The 20,250-nt window shown below is 37.5% G+C and overlaps 1 protein-coding gene across 1 annotated transcript in view; it reads right to left on the bottom strand.

Moving 5' to 3' along the window:
- The window catches only part of LOC140762443 (ubiquitin homeostasis protein lub1), a 42,298-nt gene that overhangs the window by 9,995 nt on the left and 12,053 nt on the right, over positions 1-20,250 (bottom strand). The window contains exons 7-15 of the mRNA XM_073100247.1: positions 20,015-20,204; positions 19,742-19,803; positions 17,894-17,982; positions 14,459-14,531; positions 14,317-14,376; positions 12,305-12,451; positions 12,170-12,208; positions 7,538-7,575; positions 6,482-6,568 (exon numbers count right to left, since the gene is read on the bottom strand). Of these exons, the coding sequence (XP_072956348.1) occupies positions 6,482-6,568; positions 7,538-7,575; positions 12,170-12,208; positions 12,305-12,451; positions 14,317-14,376; positions 14,459-14,531; positions 17,894-17,982; positions 19,742-19,803; positions 20,015-20,204 (785 nt within the window). The remainder of the gene's footprint in view (positions 1-6,481; positions 6,569-7,537; positions 7,576-12,169; positions 12,209-12,304; positions 12,452-14,316; positions 14,377-14,458; positions 14,532-17,893; positions 17,983-19,741; positions 19,804-20,014; positions 20,205-20,250) is intronic.

Raw genomic sequence — 20,250 nt, 5'->3', positions numbered from 1 at the left:
ATCGATGCGAATGTATGCAGACGTTCGCACGCATATGTTCAAATGAGGTCGAGCGCATTCAATACACAATTTGCATTCTCTGTTGATGTGAACGTATAGAGGCGTTCGTAAGAAACATTCGAACACAACCTTCCCGTATTCAAACGCGACATCCAGAATCTTTATTTTTCTAAAGAAAACAACTAAAACAAAATAAGAAATAGATCCCATAAGTTGTATCCATGCACAAGATGACTCAGTGTGGCCCGAATCATATCATTCCACCATGCTTCTGCTCATTTTGTCCCCAAAGTGCAAATTCAGGATAACGGTCCATCAATGTTGCCTCGGATTCCCATGTGGCCTGCTCCTATGTCTGACTGACCTAGCTCACCAACACCTCTGTGACTATTCGTCCTTCACCTCTGGCCCTCCTTCGTGCTAGGACCTTCTCTAGAGTGAGCTCAACTGCCTCCGATTCGGGCTCGGGTAGTTCTACTGCAACCTGCTCAACTAGACCAACTCCAGCTCTCAAGCTAGATACATAGAAGACAAGGTGAACTCGGGACGACTTGGGTAAGTCCAGCTTATATGCAATCGGTCCCACCTTCCCTAGAATCTAAAATGGACCAAAGAAGCGATGTGCTAGCTTTTGGTTTTGAATGGTTCGTACTGAGATTTGTCGACACGGTTGGAGTCGAACATAGACCTAATCGCCAACTTCATAGCTTCTTTCCTAATGTTTGTGATCATACACTTGCTTTATTCGGTTTTGTGCCGTTGCTAGATGAAACTTGAGCCGCTTGAGTATTTCATCCCATTCCACTAGCACCTCATCTATGTCAATACGATCAGGTGCGCAGTTGGTCATAAGATCGCAATATTGGGGGCACGCACCCATAGACAGCCTCGAAGGGGGTCATCCCAATAGCGGTGTGGTGAGCCATGTTGTATGAGTACTCTACCTAGGGTAGGCAAGCTTGCCATCTCTTCGGTTGCTCCCCGGCAAAGCATTACAAATATTACTCAAGGCAGCAATTAATGACTTTGGATTGCCCATCGGTTTGCAGATGATACGCTAAGCTCATTTTCAGTTCAGTACCTTGCATGCTTGAAATACTCTTGCCAAAAGTGACTCATAAAAATCAAATCACGGTATGAAACTATTGACCTCGGCATTCCATGCAACCGGGCTATTTCCTTCACAAAAATTTCTGCTACCTTCTTTGCGGTGTACAGGTGCGCTATAACTGAAAAGTGCACTCTTCATCAACCGGTCGACCACCACCATTTTCACTGTATGTCCTCTGACCTAAGGAAGTCCTTTAATGAAGTCCATTGCCATATCTTTCCAAATTTGCTCCGAAATTGATAGGGGTTACAGCAGCCCCGTCGGTTTCGTCAAGTCCGCCTTGGCGCGTTGACAAATTTCACATGCTCGAATATAGGACAACACTTTTTTTCTCACTCATGCCCATACAAAATTGTGTTAACCTCTTCCAGGTTCTGAAGGTTCCCTCATGCCCCGCCATAGGAGTGTCGTGGGAGTGACAAATCAAAGTCACTCGTAGTCCAAATTTGGTCGGTACTCTTACTCATCCTCGCCCTCAGTCCAATAGTAGACCATCCTTCACTTTTAACTTGAGATAGCTAGCTGGTTCTTCCTCTACCTTCTTTATGAGTTCCATCATCTCTGGATCTTCCACACATGTAGCTCTAATCTCTGAAAGAAAAGAAAAAACCAGGATAGAAATCATGGCCAGGTCGACCGATTTGGGTTGCCGCGATAGTGCATCGACGACCTGATTCTCAGTTCCCTTGTCCAACAATTTTGTCGCCCACCATTGTTGTACCGTGTAAATCCGTTATCCAAGGAAATAATAAAGACTTCGCTGGTCAGTACGCACCACGAATCGCCTCCTGATGAGATATGATCTCCATTTGGTGACGGTATAGATTATGGCTAGCATCTCTCGCTCATATGTAGACATCATCTGGTTCTTTGTCGACAACGCTTTGCTCATGTACGCCATTGGCCCCCCTTCTTGCATGAGAACAACCCCAATTCTAGCCCCTAACGCGTCGCTTTCCACGACAAAAGGTTTGGTGAAATCAGGTAACGCCAAGATTGGAGCTGTGGTCATTGCCTTCTTCAATTCTTCAAATACCTTCGTTGCTACCTCGGTCTACTGAAACTCCCCCTTCTTCAGTAGTGATGTCTAGAAAGCGACGATCTTGCCATAGTTGGCAACAAATCGATGGTAATAGCCTATCAATCCAAGGAAGCCCCGCAATTCTTTGAGTGTCCCTGGGATCTGCCATTGCACCATGTTTTGCATCTTGGAGGGATCAACTTCCACTCTCGTCGCTGATATAATGTTGGCCAAGATACTCCATTCTCAGCTGGCCCCATAAATATTTGGAATCCTTCACCTTCAGCTCATTGTCTTTCAAAATCTATAATACTTTGCGGAGGTGAACAAGATGCTCCTTCCATGAATGGCTGTACACAAGGATCTTGTCGAAGAAGACAAGCACAAACTGCCTTAATAGCGCCTTAAAGACGTCGTTCATCAACCCTTGTAAGGTGGATGGGGCATTAGTGAGTCCAAAAGCATGACCTTGAACTCATAATGATTGTTATGTGTGCGAAATGCAGTATTGTGCACATCCTCAGGTCTTACTCAGATTTGGTGGTAGTTGGCTCGCAAGTCTAACTTGCTGAAGTAAGAGGCCCTCGAGAGCTCATTCAAGAGTTCAATGACAGGGATAGGATACCTATCCTTTACCGTGATGGCATTGAGTGCACAGTAATCCACGCAAAATTACCATATTCTGTCTTTCCGCACTAGGAGCATCGGTGACAAGAACGAGCTCCGACTCGGTTGGATGATTCCAATACCCAGCATCTCCTTGACTAATCTTCTGATCTTCTCCTTTTGCACAAATGGGTACCAGTAAGGCCGTACATTAGTTGGCTAAGCTCCGAGAGTAATCTCAATGCGGTGGTCTTAGGGTAGAGGCAGTGGCATGCCGCGTGGTTCTTCAAACACCTCATTGAATTCCTTCAGTAAGGCGGACAGATCAACGAGTACTTCTTCCTTTGTATGGTTTACTTGATTCTGGATTAATTGCAATAGAAGTCCATGGCACCCAGCCCTTGGTAGTCCCACCATCGGCTGAAGTTGGGCTCCAAGTTGCAGTCGAATTCCGTCTAACCGTACTCGTTTGCCACTTCGTTTGAAATCCATCCATATTTCTAAAAAGTCAAAGGTCATCGGATCCTAACTTTGCATTGAGTCCCCAATACAATGTCAGCCCCTTATAAGGCTAAGGGGTGAAGATCCAAGGTGAAGGAATTGCCTTGAATCTTCAAAAAAAACCCTCAGCATACGTCGTTTGTCCGGAGCATCGTGCCGTCTAGCAAAGCTACATCAAATGCAGAAATAACATCTATAGCCATTACTATCTTTTTGACCACAAGTTCATCCATGAAGTTGTGGATGCTCCTAGTGTCAATGAGGATTCTCACTATTTGATTCTTCACAATGCCGTCGACCCGAAGTGCCCTTGGTGCATTAGCGCCAGCATAGGTATGCATGGAGATCTCAACGTGGACCTCATCGCTGCTCTCCAAGGCTTCCTAGTCTTCCACCAAGTCCTCTACTTTATCTTCCACCGCTTCCTCTTCCTCCACATCCTCTGCTTCGTCCAACACCATCACCGTGGCCGCTGATCGCGCACATTTGTGCTCGGGAGTGAATCGTTCATCACAATAAAAGCACAACCCTTTAACTCTTTTTTGTTCAACTTGGGCTGGGGTAAGTCTTCCCATGGTAGCTCAGGAAAGTCCCCTCACCTCTAGTTGAGGCTGTGGAAGCAATCTTGCACCTGCTGTCCTCGGCGGAGCTGCCGACACATGATGTGTGGCTGTGATTTACTGAGGCACTCCTCTAAACTCTGTAGTGCTCCAGCCCTTTTTTGCTACCAACTGAAGCTCTCGAAGCTTTACTTCCATCAATTAAGCTGTTGCAAAAGCCTCAAGCAATGTGGTTGGTCGAGCAGCCTTTACTTCGGCTTGAATGTTCCACCTAAGGCCACTAATAAACGTGATTTTGAGTTAGGAATCTAACCAGTCTCGCACTCGATTGCGAACACGCTTGAACTCCTCTTGATATGCTCTCACTATAATCCTTTGGATTAGTTTGGTAAGAGTAGCTTGGAAATCTTCATAACTAGAGGGTCAAAACTGGACACAAATAGTATCAACAAACTCCTCCCACGTTCGATAAGGTTGAGCTCAATTCGTGGCCTGGTACCATCGGATGGCGGTGTCTTCGAGATGAAAATATGCTAACAACACTTTTTGTGCATTAGGTGATCGCTGGTACACGAAGAATTGCTCCGCTTGATAAACCCAATTAAGCAGATCTGCGTTGAAGGGTGGGAAGTTGAGGCAAACATTCCCTGCATGGATGCCGCGTTCTTCTTCATGTCGGTTAGGACTTTTTTCCCTTGGGTTTGATTCAGCATCCCTAGGATGATATTGAGGGGTCAGGTTCTTCGTAATCTACCCACTCATCATCGTCAACGTGGTGAGGTGGATTTGGTACTCGGTTGCGGTGAAAAATCAGCGGCAGTACATTGCGCCTTTCGGGTGGCGTAGGCAGCAAGGGCCCCCTAGCATGTCCACCCATGAGGTCTTTATTATCTTCCTCCTGCCTGGTACGGAATGGTGGAGGCGGTATCCTTTGACGAAAAGGTGGTTCCATCGGTGGTATAGCCTGGGCTCGAGTAGGAAACTCGATCGCTGTCGTACCCCTTGGTGCGCCTCAGAGGACGTGAGTCATTGCTTCCATCGACACTTGCATGGCCCGTTAAATCTCTATCATGTCCGCAAACATCTTGATCAAATCCTAGTTGGATTTGCCTCCGATCTGATAATATCCGTGGCCTCCCCCTCAATGGAGGTGTGGGTCTCGATGCCATAGATCATGCGTCCGTTCGATCAAGCTCGGATGCAGGGAAGCAATCCGCGCAGTCGAAAGAGAATAATCTTAAAATATTCTCCTGTAGTCAGAAAATTATGAAACCAGTAGTGATCGTTCCATATCTTCTCTGTTGATATGAACGTATGCAACCATTCGCAAGGGGTGTTTAAACACGACCTCCCCGCGTTCAAACGTGACATTCAAAATCCTTATTTTTTTGAAGAAATAGATCTCATAGGTTGTATCCATGCACGAGATGACTTAATATGGTCCGAATCACATCACTAACATAATAGGTTAAATATAAAAAATATTACATCTTATTGGGCCAAGTTTAACGGATTTATATAAATATATTTTAGTTATTTTCCATGGGAACATACTTATATATTGATATATAATTTACTAAATATTCAATGTGGGACAAAAAATTGTAGAAATATGCATGCATTATGAATCGGGTCATAGATGAGAGTAGTGGGTCGGGCTTTCGAGTCGGGCCAATTGGATAAAGACTTAGCCCATGCCGTCCACTACCATCTCGGGCTCAGGTCAAGCTGGGCCCAAATATGGCTAAGGTCGAGCTTAGCCCGATTAAAGCCGGGAGGGTTCAGGCTAGATTTGGGTGGGTTGAGCCTAATGATTATCTCTACTCCCACTACTCAACCTAGAGCCTTATAATTAACTTTTTAAGAAATATTCCTAACCGGTAGCTGTTTATATATATATGAAAGACCAAAATACCCTTCCTACTCAAAGTTAGAATTTTAAATATGCCACTTGTTTTATAAAATAATATTAAGATACCTTGATCATGATCTAAATCCATTTGCACTATGATATCGGGTAAACTTAGATATTTCAACCATTTCAAATGATTTATAATAGGGCAAAGTCTTTATAAAGTATGTTATGTTATAATTGTGGTTACTTATTTTTAACTAATGAAATGGCAATTTGAAATAGTCCAATAATTTCAATGGCAATTATTAGCTTTGAAGAATGTTGTGGCAATTGTAATACGATTATGGTAGCAATTATGTAAAAGTCTATATTATATATATATATATATATATATTTGAAAGGCAGTGTAAACATGTATATCATGGATTTTTATTATAAATTGTTAACATAAAATTAAATCTAAAAAGTATAAATATTACTAACATCTGAAATTGAATAAATATATATATATAGTTATATAGTAATAATATTATTAGTATAAATATAAACCATATTACCTAGATTCTTTATTGGCCTCACTAATTATTCAGTTTGGAAAACACACCCTACAACATCAAATCACTGTTTAAGTATCAGCGATTCAGCATAACCAAGAAACAAGAAGTTATTCAGTATAGTGTTATGTTTGACGAGCAAAATACAATTAAATTTCTTAATTGTTAACATGTACTAGTCGATACTTTGTGGCATATAAGTTTTTGCTTACTAGATTTCTGATCAAAGTACAAAAGGACATTCACAAATTCTTCTAAATAAGTAGACATTACCGGGTCAGAGAACAGCACAGTGTTGAATTCTGATAATTTCTTTAGAATGCCATCAAATTGAGCTGTGTCAAACAACAGCATCCCTTTCTGCAAAAGTGAATGAAGGGTAAAACATTACGGACATTTTTTGTGAATGCTAAGGTGTCTTTGTAGATGTTGCCTAAGCAATATAATTAAGGAAATTATAGTTTTCTAAACTTGCTTGGCATGATATATAGACATAGATATATGATTACAACATCAATACCGAGAGTGAAGTTAAATCATGAATAAAATTGGAGAAAGATGCCAACTAAGAAATCACATACAATTGCCACCAAAACCAATTAATTCCTCTACTAAACCATCAAAGAACAAAAAGAGAGAGATCCATCAAGAAAATTATAACTTTTATTCAAAGGAAAAAAAAAACCAACATGTTGCCGGCCTGTAGGAGTTTTTTCTTTCTTTCTTTTTTGCTTCATTCCTATGTGTACTGGTCCAGAGAAGATGAAACCCCTTGTTTTTACAAAGGAGCAACATTAACTCACACCACCTTTATCAGTAAAATTTTATATTATAGGCAATATTCTTTCCCCCAAAATATTTGAAATCAATTAATCAGTTTGTATTTATGTTTGTTGTTTATCATTCCATCAATTTACGATGCAGATGGACATTGAAGTAAGTCATCATTAAGCAACAAGTTCATTTTCATTCTCGTATCGTCATCATTATTGGACATGTACTAACAACCAAAGACTATAAGCTCGTCTGTGTTCATGTGTGACTAATATGTGCACAGAGCACCACCTACTGAACATGTCACAAACCTGACTATGCACATTAATATGTACTTTTACTGTGCTAAATTTGAAAACTGCCACTGATGAAGCAGATATATCATCTTCCAGATATTGACCTGAAATTGATTCTGTATTCCATTATTCTCTACTTCCTACTTCGAAGATGATGGAGCCTCCACAAGTAGGGGTGAAATATGTTAATACAGAAAATTACAGTAGCAAATAACCATTAATCAGTAACTTCAACAAGGAGAAAAGATGAGCTAATTACCTTTGGGATATGTTTGAAAATTGGTTTAGGTGTAGTACCTGCAACACCAAAAAATAGATATAACTAGAAGACATACATCTAAACTTATTGGGAACAAGTGCTCCATTTTGGAGCATGAACATGCACCAGTCCTACTTATTGGAGTTATTTGCTTATATGTTATTTATTTATATACATGGTGACTTTGTATAAATAGGGTCAAGGCCCCTCTATCATTTTAAGAAATGCATTCACCAAAATCCTCTTCTCTCCTCTCTTCTCTCCAAACTCCTTTCTAGGTTTGGATCTTCTACTGTTATATGGTATCAGAGCCTTTTGATCTCTAGAGATTTAGCTCAAGCCATCTCCTCTTTCCCCTTCATTGTCTTCATTGTTTCGTTAGACAGACCCAGCTCAATCTGTGCTCCTCGTCATCATTCTCAAGCATCCCTTCTCCTTCGGCTCCACCACTCGCCGGAGGAGGAAATCATTTCTTCTTAGCTCAAACTTCGGTTGCATCCTCGTTATCTTCTCTTTTAGCCTCGAGTTCCAGCAGCAGCAGCCCTCTTCGTCGACTCTACAACAGCTGCAGCATCGAGTGCCCATCAAATGCTCAATAAAAGTTCTCTGTGACGAGGACTTCTTTTTTTCAGCAGTAGCCACAGCAACATGTTGTAGTCGCCATTTTCGATCATCACTGCAACTCAATTGTTGCTCATTGACTCCACAGCAGCAGCAACAACAAATGCCCACCAAGTGTTCGACGGAAGTTCACTGTGTCAGTTGGTGTTTGTTGACTCCACAGCAGCAACAGCCCACTTCATCGACTGCATAGCAGCAGCCGCAACAGGTGGCAGTCATCGTATTTGATTGCCACTGCAGCTGAATTGGTGCTCGTCGATCCACAGCAGTAGCAACAAGTGCCTACCAACTGTTCGACGAAAGTCCTCAGTGTCTGCAGCCCTTCTTTTTTTTTCTGCAGCATTGTTTAATATTTTCGCTCATCAAATGTTTGACGAAAGACCTAAGTTAGCAAATTTTGAAACACTCTCAAGGTGTTTGATAGATTGTCTCTCCTAAATGGCATCAAGTGTTTTGGTCAGTTATGAGAGCTTTAGCTTCACTAGCGCCTTTACTTTTGTCTCTGCTTTCCCTGGTATAACTTAACCTTGGATTTTTATTCTGGCGCCTCATATCATATGACAGGTGACTCATCCACTTTTACTTGTATCACCCATGCCTCTACCTCTCTTCCTCATGTTCACATTGCTGATGAGGCTCATTATCCTATCTCTCACATTGGTTACATCACCCCGACCACAGATCCTATTAGTCGTCTTACCTTATCTAATGTTTAGCTTGTTCCCGGTCTTACAATAAGTCTTATTTCTATTACTCAGCTTTCTGACTCTAGTTATATTGTGTTCTTCTTCTACTTGTATTATGCAGAACCCGTCAACAGGCCAGAGGATCGGCACCGATAGTTGGATTCGAGGGTTTTACTACCAAGACCGGCTTCACTTTCCACCACCTAGTCCCAGTGCTTGTCCTGTTGCTCTTCTCTCTCCTTCAAACCTGTGGCATCAGCGTTTAGGTTATATATCGAGTCAGTGTCTCAAAATCTTGTCTAGGTTTGGATCCTTAGGCAGTAGTCGCTTTTCTTATTTGTTTCCTTGTACCAGTTGTAGTTTGGTAAAATATCGAGCTCTTTCTTTTTCTCTTGGTGAGAGTATCTCTGTTTCTTCTTTCGATCTTATCCACTCTGACATTTAGGGCCCGTTCCTCTTTCTCGGATCTTGGTTTTCTTTATTATGTATGCTTTATTGATGAATTTATCTCATTTCACCTGGATTTATCTTATGCATTAGCGATTTGAGGTACGTCAGATCTATCGTGACTTCTTTTCTATGGTTCGTACTCAATTTGGACGATCTATTAAGATCTTCGACGATGCTCATGAGTATCTCCCCTCTAAGTTTCGTTCTATTCATGCTTCTACTAGCATGCTGCCTCCGCAATTGTGTCTGTATACCCCTACTTAGAATGGTGTTGCCGAACGAAAGTATCGTCATCATCCTGAGACCACTCGTGCTCTTCTATTTGAGGCTTCTGTTCCTCGTTTTTATTGGGCTAAGGCTCTTCTTACCGTTCTCTATCTAATCAATCGAACTTCATCATCAGTCTTTAATGGTGTGATCCCATATGAGCGTCTCTTTAGTACTTCACCATCTTATGATCATCTTCGTATCTTTGAGTACATCTACTTTGTTCTTCTTATTCCGAGTGAATACAACAAGTTGTCCCCACGAGTGGCTAAGTTTGTCTTTCTAGGATATAGTCCTGAGCATAAAGGCTATTATTGTTATGACACTTTTGCTTGTCGTCTTAGGATATCACACCATGCCATTTTTTTGGAAGAGATACCCTTCTTTACCTTTGATGCTTTGTCTCCCTCGGATTTATTCTTTCTAGATCTTCCTACACCTATCAAATCATTCGTCCCCTCGGATGTCTTTGCCTCAGCCCCATCATCTGCCCCCCACTTGCCTGATACTCCTCTACCCATAGACACTCATTTACTATCACTTCCCTGCTACTCCGAACCGCTCTCTTACTAAGGTTCTAGCTCTTTCAAAGAGTAACCCCCTCCCATGACGACCCTACCATACTTTTACACTCGCATCATGTCCCCCTTCTATAGTTGAGCTTCCCTCTACTGCTAGTATCTCTCCAACTGTCCTATCCTCTACTGTGACAACTCTTGCACTCGCTCGTTGTTATCCAAAGCGTGTGCATTGCCCTCCTAACTGTTATGTTTGTCTGATGTCTTCCACTACATATTCTCCCCAGTTTCACACTTTCCTTACAGCCATCCACTCCACTCCTCAGTCCAGATTATATCGTGAGGCCATCCAAGTTCTAGAGTGGCAGCAAGCTATGACAGATGAGCTTCAGGCCCTTCAGCAGATGCATACTTGGGTTGTTGTCCTTCTCCCACCTGTCATCGTGCCTGTCGGCTGCAAATGGATTTTTAAGATCAAGTATCAGCTTGATGGATTCATTGCTAGGTACAAAGCTTGTCTGATTGCTCGGGGCTTTACTTAGGATTTAGCTTATTAAATAAAATCCTAACTAAGTGTATCAACGGGATAGACTACGATGAGATCTTTGCCCCTGTTGCCCGAATGACATGTTCATACTATTCTTACTATTGCTTCTAATCGCTAGTGGCCTCTTCATCAGATGGATGTGAAGAATGCATTTCTTCATGATCTTCTTGACGAGTAGGTGTACATGGATCCTCCACCTGGTTTTCCCTTTTCTTTAGGTCACATCTGTCAATTGCAACGAGCTATCTATGGGCTCAAGCAGGCTCCTTATGCTAGGTTTGATCGATTTCGTAATATTCTCACAGCTTACGAATTTCAGGAGAGCCTTTCTAAGCCATCTATGTTTCTACTGTCTTTTGCTCATGGTCGGGTCCTTCTGTATGTCGATGATATGATTATCACTAAAGATGACTCGACATGGATCCACTCTTCAACAACATTTTCGGAGTCAGTTTGAGATGAAGGACCTCGGCCCTTTTCGGTACTTTGTAGGTATCGAAATTGTTCAGTCATCCCATAATCTTTTGCTGTCCCAATAGAAGAATATTACAGACATTCTCAATCGTGCTACTATTACTAACACTCATCTTGCTAGTACCCCAGTCGAGCTTCATGTGCAACTTCAACCCGATGATGGTTAACTTCTTCCATATCTGACTAGATATCGTCAGCTGGTTAGAGTACTCGTCTACCTGACCATTACTCAGCCTGATCTCTCATGCCATTGGTTTTGTCACTCAGATCATGCAGGCTCCTCGAACTGCCCATTATGCTACTCTTATGCGTATCCTTCAATATTTTCATGGCATCATCACCCGTTGTCTTTTCATGCTATCGACTTCTATCTTAGCTCTACAAGCTTATTCTGATGCAGACTATGCTAGTGACAAGTCTAATAGAAAGTTTACTACTGGCTTCTACATTTTTCTGAGAGACTCCCTAATTTTCTAACACCGCAAGAAACAAAATGTAGTGTCTTTCCTCAATACTGAGTCAAAGCATCATGCTATGTGTACGGTGACTAAGAAGATTGTTTGGCTCCGTCGCCTCCTTAGTGATATGGGCATTCAATTGCCCCTCTTAACTCCTCTTTATGTCGACAATGACAGTGCTAAAAAACTCGTTGAAAATCCTATTTTTTATGAGGACAAAGCACATTGAAGTCGATATACACTACACTCACCAGGAGTATCAAGCTGGCATTATTTCTCTCTATCGCCTCATCACTGAGGAGCAAATTATCGACTTCTTCACGAAGTATCTTTATCTTCCACATTTTGAGTATCTAGTTATCAAACTCTCAGTTTATGATCCACCTTGAGTTTGAGAAGAGTATTAGAGTTATTTGCTTATATTTTATTAATTTATTTATATATATGGTGAGTTTGTATAGATAGGACCTAGGCTCCTCTATCATTTCAAAAAATACATTCACAAAAATCCTCTTCTCTCTAAACCCATATAAGTTTGGATCTTCTATTGTTACACTACTTATCAAGATAAATTTGGAATGCGACGAGTTATCATAACAATCAATACATACCTGATGAGAACGAAGGTTCCCCAGGTACATAAGCACTTGCTGATACACATCCATGAAGTTAGTAAGACTGTAAGGGTACTACAGTACAGAGTACAAACTTCTTAGCTGAAAGACAGAATATCATAAAATTCTTACATCCAGTGTACGGATCCCGAAATGATGTATCAAGAGAAAAGTTCCTTTGCCCACTGTTTTGCAATATGAATTCTACAACTTGCTGGCGATATGAAAGGGGCAGATTTTCCTTGAGAAGCCACTTGTCAGCAACTTCATAAGGGTTATCTGCAAGAGAACAAGAAATAATAATAGCAACAACAATAACCAAGCTTTAGTCTCAACTCATTAGGGTTAGTATATGGATCTTTTCCTTCATTCAGCTCTATTTATTATGTGTTATCATATTGAGTGTTATCATGTCTTCTCTCTACTACAACATCCAACATAGTAGGTTGTCAACAGAGCTTATAAGCTAGCAAGCCAATCATTCAGTTTCTGCTATGGTGCGAGTTTGTTTGTTTGTTTGCTTCTCCAACAAGCCAAGCTCAATCTTTCTGTTGGTCAAGCTTGGCTGGAATTAAAATCCTATAGATCAGATATATTATATACAAATATTTTGTATATATGTTCAATGTAACCAGCTTTCTAGTTGATGGAAGTCCCCCTATCTGTTCATGGTTTCGAATCCTTGCAACTGCACAAAAATTAATTATCATTTTGTAATGGAGCCGAGCTCCAACTAGCCCACTAGTAGGGTAAGCCAGCCTTGCACCAATCTTTTATTAGCTCAAGGCCAGCTTAGCAAACTCAGGCTTGACTTTTTTATGCCCTACTCCTCACACTAGTGCATTATGTGGTCTCTATAAAGACATGTTCAAATCATTTATATCTCTTAAGCTACTTGTCCCACAAGTTCACGTTTGCAAGCACGCATATATGAGATCTTCACATTTCATTATATTGGTTGGACAATTATTATATCTACACAAACACAGAAAATGTCTAGTACAGTTATTAGTACACTACCACGTATAGAGAAGGTTACTTTGTTCTTTTCAAGATAAAAATAGAAAGAAATGATAAAGATATTAGTAAAGAGCAAAATAACAACCAAGGAGCTTATCTAATGTAGTCAATTCAATGTAATCTAAGTGCTCTTCCAACTAATGAAAGTCTAAGATGTTTTCTTTTATTGGAGAGGTCTAGCATCTCTCCCTCTGTTCAAAACAGAATAAAATGAAACTGTAGATAAAACAAGTCCTCCCAATCTTCTATTGGTGAGACACTGCAACTTAAAGCATTGAAATTTTAAAGCATTTAAATCTTTTTGCGAAATTACCATCAGCCCTTTTACCATTGGTGTTCAAAGCTTTGGTGCCTGGACAGTAGAGAATTTAGGTTTCGCACAATTCTGAGATCTGCAACTCAAAATGCAATAAAAAATCTTAGGTCTTGTTTGCTTTGAGTTTAGGGGAGTCTTTAAATTGGTTCAGTGACCCCTAACCTGGTTCAGTAACCAAATATCAAATTATCTTTTTTTTTCATAATCTAGATAATATTATAATATTATATTATATTATATTATATTATTACATTTTAATATCATAAAATATGAATATTATAATATAATAATATTCACAAGTTATAATACACCATATAATATTTGTATATTATAATAATAACCACTATAATGATAATAGAGTATTTTTGTCCATCAAATTTATATATCATTCATTTCCCTCCAAAACCAATACTTTTTCACATCACGTCACAAATAATAAATATACTTTTAGCCTATTTCAGAATTAAACACCAAATTATCTTAGCCTAGTTTAAAATACTTAAATCAAGACTAAAAAATGAGACCAACTAAACTAGTTAAGAGCTTAGCCTCAAACCAAGCAAAGATTTAAAGTTCAGTATGTAAAACATATACTTGACCAATGTAATGACCAGGAGATATATTAGTGGCCCTGACATATGGACTCTACCAAGTGAAAAGTTCTGCAGCAATTACACATGATACAAAAAGAAGGCTAATGTAATAGCTGTCTTTAAGAAACAGAGAAAGAGAACTACAGGCAAAAACATATTATATAAGGGCTAATTATGATGATAGATAAAGGATTAAGAATGATAAGAATCATTACCTGTCCGATTATATGGTAATTTACGTATAGGTTCACCATCTCCAATGTCAACATCAAAAACTGCAGTGGAAAAACTTGAGTCAGAAAAATACCTATATCAAAAGTAAATAGGCATATATTCCTAACACACCAAATTGCATACCATAATCATAATGGGTACCATCAATAACTTGACGATTCATTGAATCTCCTGGTCCATCAACAACTTCACCGATCTAATAATTATAACAGAAAAAATGACACATTAATATGGTTAAAAAAAGGAAGAGACCATTTCTAAGTATTAGCTCACTAACTACTTTAAAATTTTAAACTATTAGGCCTTATTTGTTTTGAGTCTAGAGGTGGTTCCTGAACTTGGTCAAGGACCCCTAGCCTAGTTCAATAACCAAACACCTTTTTAATTTTTTCTTTTTCTAATCAAGTTAATGTGAAACAACGGGATTGTTAGGATTCTTGGAATGATGATAATTAGAAAGAGAAAAGGAATGAGGTTTCACACAACTTCATTCTCAACTAGAGTTTCACATCTTAAACTCACATTAAAGATAAATCTAAAAAAAAAAATTCTTTTCTTCATTAACCTAGATTGAGTAAAAGGAATAGGGTTATTAAGATTGATGATTAAAAAGATAAAAGGAATAGGGTTTCATACCTTCATTCTCAACTAGGTTTCACATCTTAAACCTCACATTGGAGAAAAATCTTAAAAAGTTTCATTTCTTCGTTAACCCCGATTGAGTAAAAAGTTGGCCTATATATAGTATATAGACCTTGTAAACGATAATAAGCAAATAACACCCTAAGCAATTTCAAAAAATATATATATAACCCTAAACACCATAAAAATTTATTAACTTAAGACTAATTTTCTTAAGAAGGAACTATACTAATACATGTGCCCATGTAATATGCCACTGATATCTGCAACAAAATTTTAGTCCTCAATAAATAAATAAATAAATAATATATAAATTCTAATATCCTTTCAAATTGATTTCAATTTTATAATTAACATGATTTAAATCTATCAATTTCATGTCTTATCAATCTCCTCTATTCTCTCTTCCAAAAAATATATAATTCTTTATTATTAAAGATCTCATTCTTTCACCATGGCTCACAAAAAATAACGTTACAAAAAAAAAGTTCGTACAGATGAAAAATAATTATTTAATATAATTTAGTGATAGGTTTAATATGAGTTTAAAATGGCTAACTAGCATGTATAATTTAGAAATTAAATAATAATATTTTAATACTATATGCAAGACATACTCAATTTTCCTTAAAAAAAGTATTTTTCACTTTTTTACATTTATTAAGTCCACAATAAATCGTAGAGTGGTTGTAGGCTTGTGAGCTTTTAAGCTCGCAATAACTTCTTTTTTTATAATAAAAGTTTGCAATAATAACTTCTTAAAAAATAATATTTTAAAAATAATTTGTAAAAAATAAATCATTAAAAAAATTTAAAAAGTAATAGTAAAAAATAAAAAATAATATTAACAAATATTTACAAATTATTAAAATATACTAAAAAATAATATAGCCTTACATGTGGGGTTAAAACAAAAAAATAAAAGAAAATAAACATAGTAATATATATTATAGTTGTAAATGAAATATTAACCTGTCTGGCCTTAGAAACAAATAGAGTTTGACCCCTCTGTCTGGAGGTCTCCCATACATGTGTGGCGTCAGTCAAAGGTTCAGTCGTGTGTCCGACGAGCATTCCACATCATCTTTTCGGGTCGGTGGAACGGATCGGACGATAAGCCCATCCGTACCTGTGAGCCCATTTGTGAGCTTATATAGTAAGCCCATTTACAAGTATAATTACATACTACATTTAATTGATCTAAATAATAATATTTTTAAATTTTATGATTATAATAAATGAGCATTTTGGTCCATATATTTTATATATTATTTATTTCTTCTAAAACCAATATCTTTTTCACTTTTTCACATCACATCAAAAATAATAATTATATTTCAGCCTAGTTCACAATCAAACACCATATTTTCTTAGCCTAGTTCAAAGTACTTAAATCAAAACTAAAAAATGGGGCCAGCTAACCAAGTTCAAAACTTAACCTCAAACCAAACAAGGACTTAGAGAATGGTAATTTTTATATTTATGTTCTAATACTCTCTTTCACCTTTAGGCTAAGACATTTAATAGGCCTAAGAAGTGGATTTGATTTAAATGAATAAAAATTTAATATTTTAAACATGGATCCCAAAATCGGCCGATCCCGATTAGACCGTTTTTCGGTCAGTTTCGACTATATCAGCTAAAATTAAATTATTTTCAGATTCAGATCGAATCTAAAATGTATCTAACCTAGGAGACATTAATAATTGATATCATCAACTGCTTCTTTTTAAAAATTTTAGTTTTTACTCTCTATCTCTCACGCACTCTCCTTTCACTCTCACACTTCACCAAGTTCATTTGGTAGCCGTTCCGATGAGCCTTTTTAGCTAATCCACACTTAAGTGAACTTGGATAAATTTTTATTTTATTTTATTTTTTTCCTTTTTTCTCACCCACTTTTTAACTTTCTTTTCTTACTGCTATAGAACAATAGAGAAGAGATATCTCTCTCTTCATGTTGTTCTATAGTAATAATTTACGAGTATAAAAATTTGTCTAATTCAAATTAAAATTCATTATAGTTTTAAGTTAAAATTCATATGTGACTAATTTCTATTTCTTATTTTTCTGTTATTTTTTATAAATTTTTAGATATGTTTCTCATTTCAAATAATATTTAAAATTTACGTAATTAAAAATAATCCGATCTGATATGAACGGTCGATACGATCGATACAGCCAATACGTATCGATTTTTTTAACAGACGATCTCGATCCCGATACTGAGTTTCGGAACCTTGATTTTAAATGACAGATGGATCTAATAAGATTTGAACTCATGATCTCTGTTATAATACCATGTCAACTTGCCAACTACTCCAAAGTAGCATTTAGATGTAAACTAGCTCCAAAACCAGGTAAGCCTACTCTGTAACCTTGAATATGGTATCTTAAATAGGTTTAGGGAAATTTGGTATTTGCTTGTAAACCACCAAGTTAGTGGTGTCATTATTACTTTTAATTTGACATGAAATGTGGTCTTTCAGTAGAATAAAATGTGTGTTCAAGAGATAATTTGTGTCAATTGACAAAAATATCAATTACACTGGATGGATGAAGTACACTTAAATAATATTATTAAAAGGCTTGTGAGGAAAGATAGGAGAAAAGGACTAAAATGACAATTAATTGAAGTGATGTCTTACAAAGGGCAAAAAATAGTAATTTGACTTTGTTGTTAAACTAGTTTAACTTGGTGCTCTAAATCAGGTTTAGGGAGAGGTAGGTTGACATAACCTGGTTTTAGCATAAATGATATTTAACTACAAAACCAGATTAGTGGAATACTAACCTAGTTTATGGAAACCTTTTAACCCAATCTAAATAGGACCTAAAAGCTTAAGCTATTAGATAACGATAATTTTTATATTTGTATTCTAACACTAAGTATTGCTGACATAGTCAGTAGCTTACCTTGTCCCATTTAAGCTCTTTCGAGTTCCATGAGTAAGCCACACCATTGTCCCCTTCTCTTACAACTATTGTCTGCCCATTTGTAGTACCTGACGAACCAGACAAAAGAATTAAGAAAAGTATATAGCTGCATTAAATAGAAAACAAATTATCACACCAACAATGAGATCTGCTGAAAAACAAAATAGTGAATCATCTCAGTTCCAACCTCCAAAGCATGGATAAACTTTCAAATTTGTGCAAAGTTGCAAACTGCTAGCCGATGTACAGCACAAAGATATTACTTGATCATATTCAGGAGAAAGTCAACCGAGATAAACCACTGAAGGATATTTTTACATTACTGCCCCACAATTGGTCAGAACTTTTGCAAATTTTCCTAATTATCATAAATTTTAGTTTTTCTGGCTTAAAAATTAGAAAAATCTAAACTTAAATCTAATTTCAGTTGAAATTAGATAGCAGAAAAAGGGTAGATCCAAACAATGTTCCCTTTAAATTGTCATGATTTCAACAAAATCTTAATTTTATTGAACCTTTATTTTATTTTATTTTATTTAGCTTAAGAATCTGGGAAGTTTTATTTTATTACAATATTAACCAAAATATTTTAGTAAAATCTGCATGCATCTTACCTTCTAAATGGCATATCTATAATTCTAATCATCCTCCCCCTAAAGTATCGTAGCCCATACCCTATATGCACAACCTGCCACATCAAGCCAACTGCCAGAAGTGGCACTGCAAGCTATAACTCTGAGATAGTGTAACTCGTTCCTTGAGATATCAGCAGAATATGCACTTTTTCCATCCTGATAAATCTTGCATAAGAAGATATCAAGCTTACTAAAAGTCTTCAAATTCTTATGGTTCCAATCTAAGAAGGTTCTGGATGTCTCTTCCTATATATATATTTGTCAGCTAATAGACAAGTTGTCAGCCTGTAGCTAAGAGACAAGCCTAGTTATAAACATGAGTTATAGAACTGTACTAGCTAAAAAAATTGTAATACTGCACCTCGAGTCAAGAATATCAATTAAGAGTTAAGACATCATATACTCGGGATCAACCTGATCTTAATGAAAACATCGAATAATCAGTAGTATGAGAATCATGTTGCATGGGCCAAAGAAAATGGGTAACCAAGGATACATTAAGCAATCTAGCTGACACATTTCATTTGTGCATTGCTGCACTAATTTTCAAAATTTTCTTGGCTGCTTTTACATGTTAAGGAGTTGGAACTAGTATTCCAAGAGATACTTTATTTATTTAGATTAAGGTGTAGAATAAGTGCAAGCAATCTCTAATGATTTAATGCAATTTTAACTCACGAAGAGTAAGAGATGCATTCTCAAAAAAGTGGGTAACAACCTAAGCAAAAGTCTAAGTGCAAACTCAAGCACAAAGGAATAATATAGGCTGACCTGACCGGGATTCAAATGAAACATAACAACCATAGAATCGTAGATATAACTTTCAGAGACCATGTAACAAATGCATGAATTTTGATCTATAAAAAGGCATAGCAATTTATGCAAATTTCCCTGAGCACAAAAGGAAAGAACTGCCAAGATGCAATTAAATATTTGAGAAGCATTTTTATGTGACAACAAATGAAGAAACAACAACAACAACAACAACAACAACAACAATAACAAAGCCATTAGTAACAAAAATATCACGGGTTGGCTTGTACTGACCAACTCCTCCACTTAAGCAGACAAAGAAGAAAAAGAAAAGGCTAAAGACGAAAAGATAGAAGCTTATAAGAACATCAGATATATAATAATTCAAAAGTGTAAATGTGGATTTTATTTGAAGATAAAATAGGTATGGATATGCAACCTGGAACTTGCAAAGCTTCTAAACCAGGAAGATCCATCAACTTCAAGCCACCAACTTTCTTCCTGTGATATGGTTTAGTTATAAACTAATGGAAGTAAAAAAAAAATGAATGGAAATTTAGCCTTCTTGGCAGGATGTATCAAAATCAAGCAAATTAAAAGCAGATAGGCTCCAAAATTTGCAGAAACGAAAGAACAATAATTTGAGAACTGTGAGAAAACTAATAAACTGAGTTATATAGAGAAAGTTCTTTTCCAAGCTGTGGCAGACTACCTGTTGGTCTTATATTGAGAAAGTTCAATTGTGTATGATTCAATTTCATGTGGATCAGATATATGATCCTTGTGAGATGTCCAAATCCGCACAGCTCCATCAGAACATGCAGTCACAATATCTCCATTCTCTAAGAACTTGACATCCCAAACACATCCAGGGTGTTCAATGCTTTGAATACATATACCATCTGTACTGAACAAGAGCTCGAAATTAGAAAATTAAGTGAGCAATCT

Source organism: Typha angustifolia, chromosome 7, assembly GCF_048772165.1.
Source record: "Typha angustifolia cultivar Huaian chromosome 7, ASM4877216v1, whole genome shotgun sequence".
Lineage (NCBI taxonomy): Eukaryota > Viridiplantae > Streptophyta > Magnoliopsida > Poales > Typhaceae > Typha > Typha angustifolia.
This window is presented reverse-complemented; position numbering and strand designations above follow the sequence as displayed.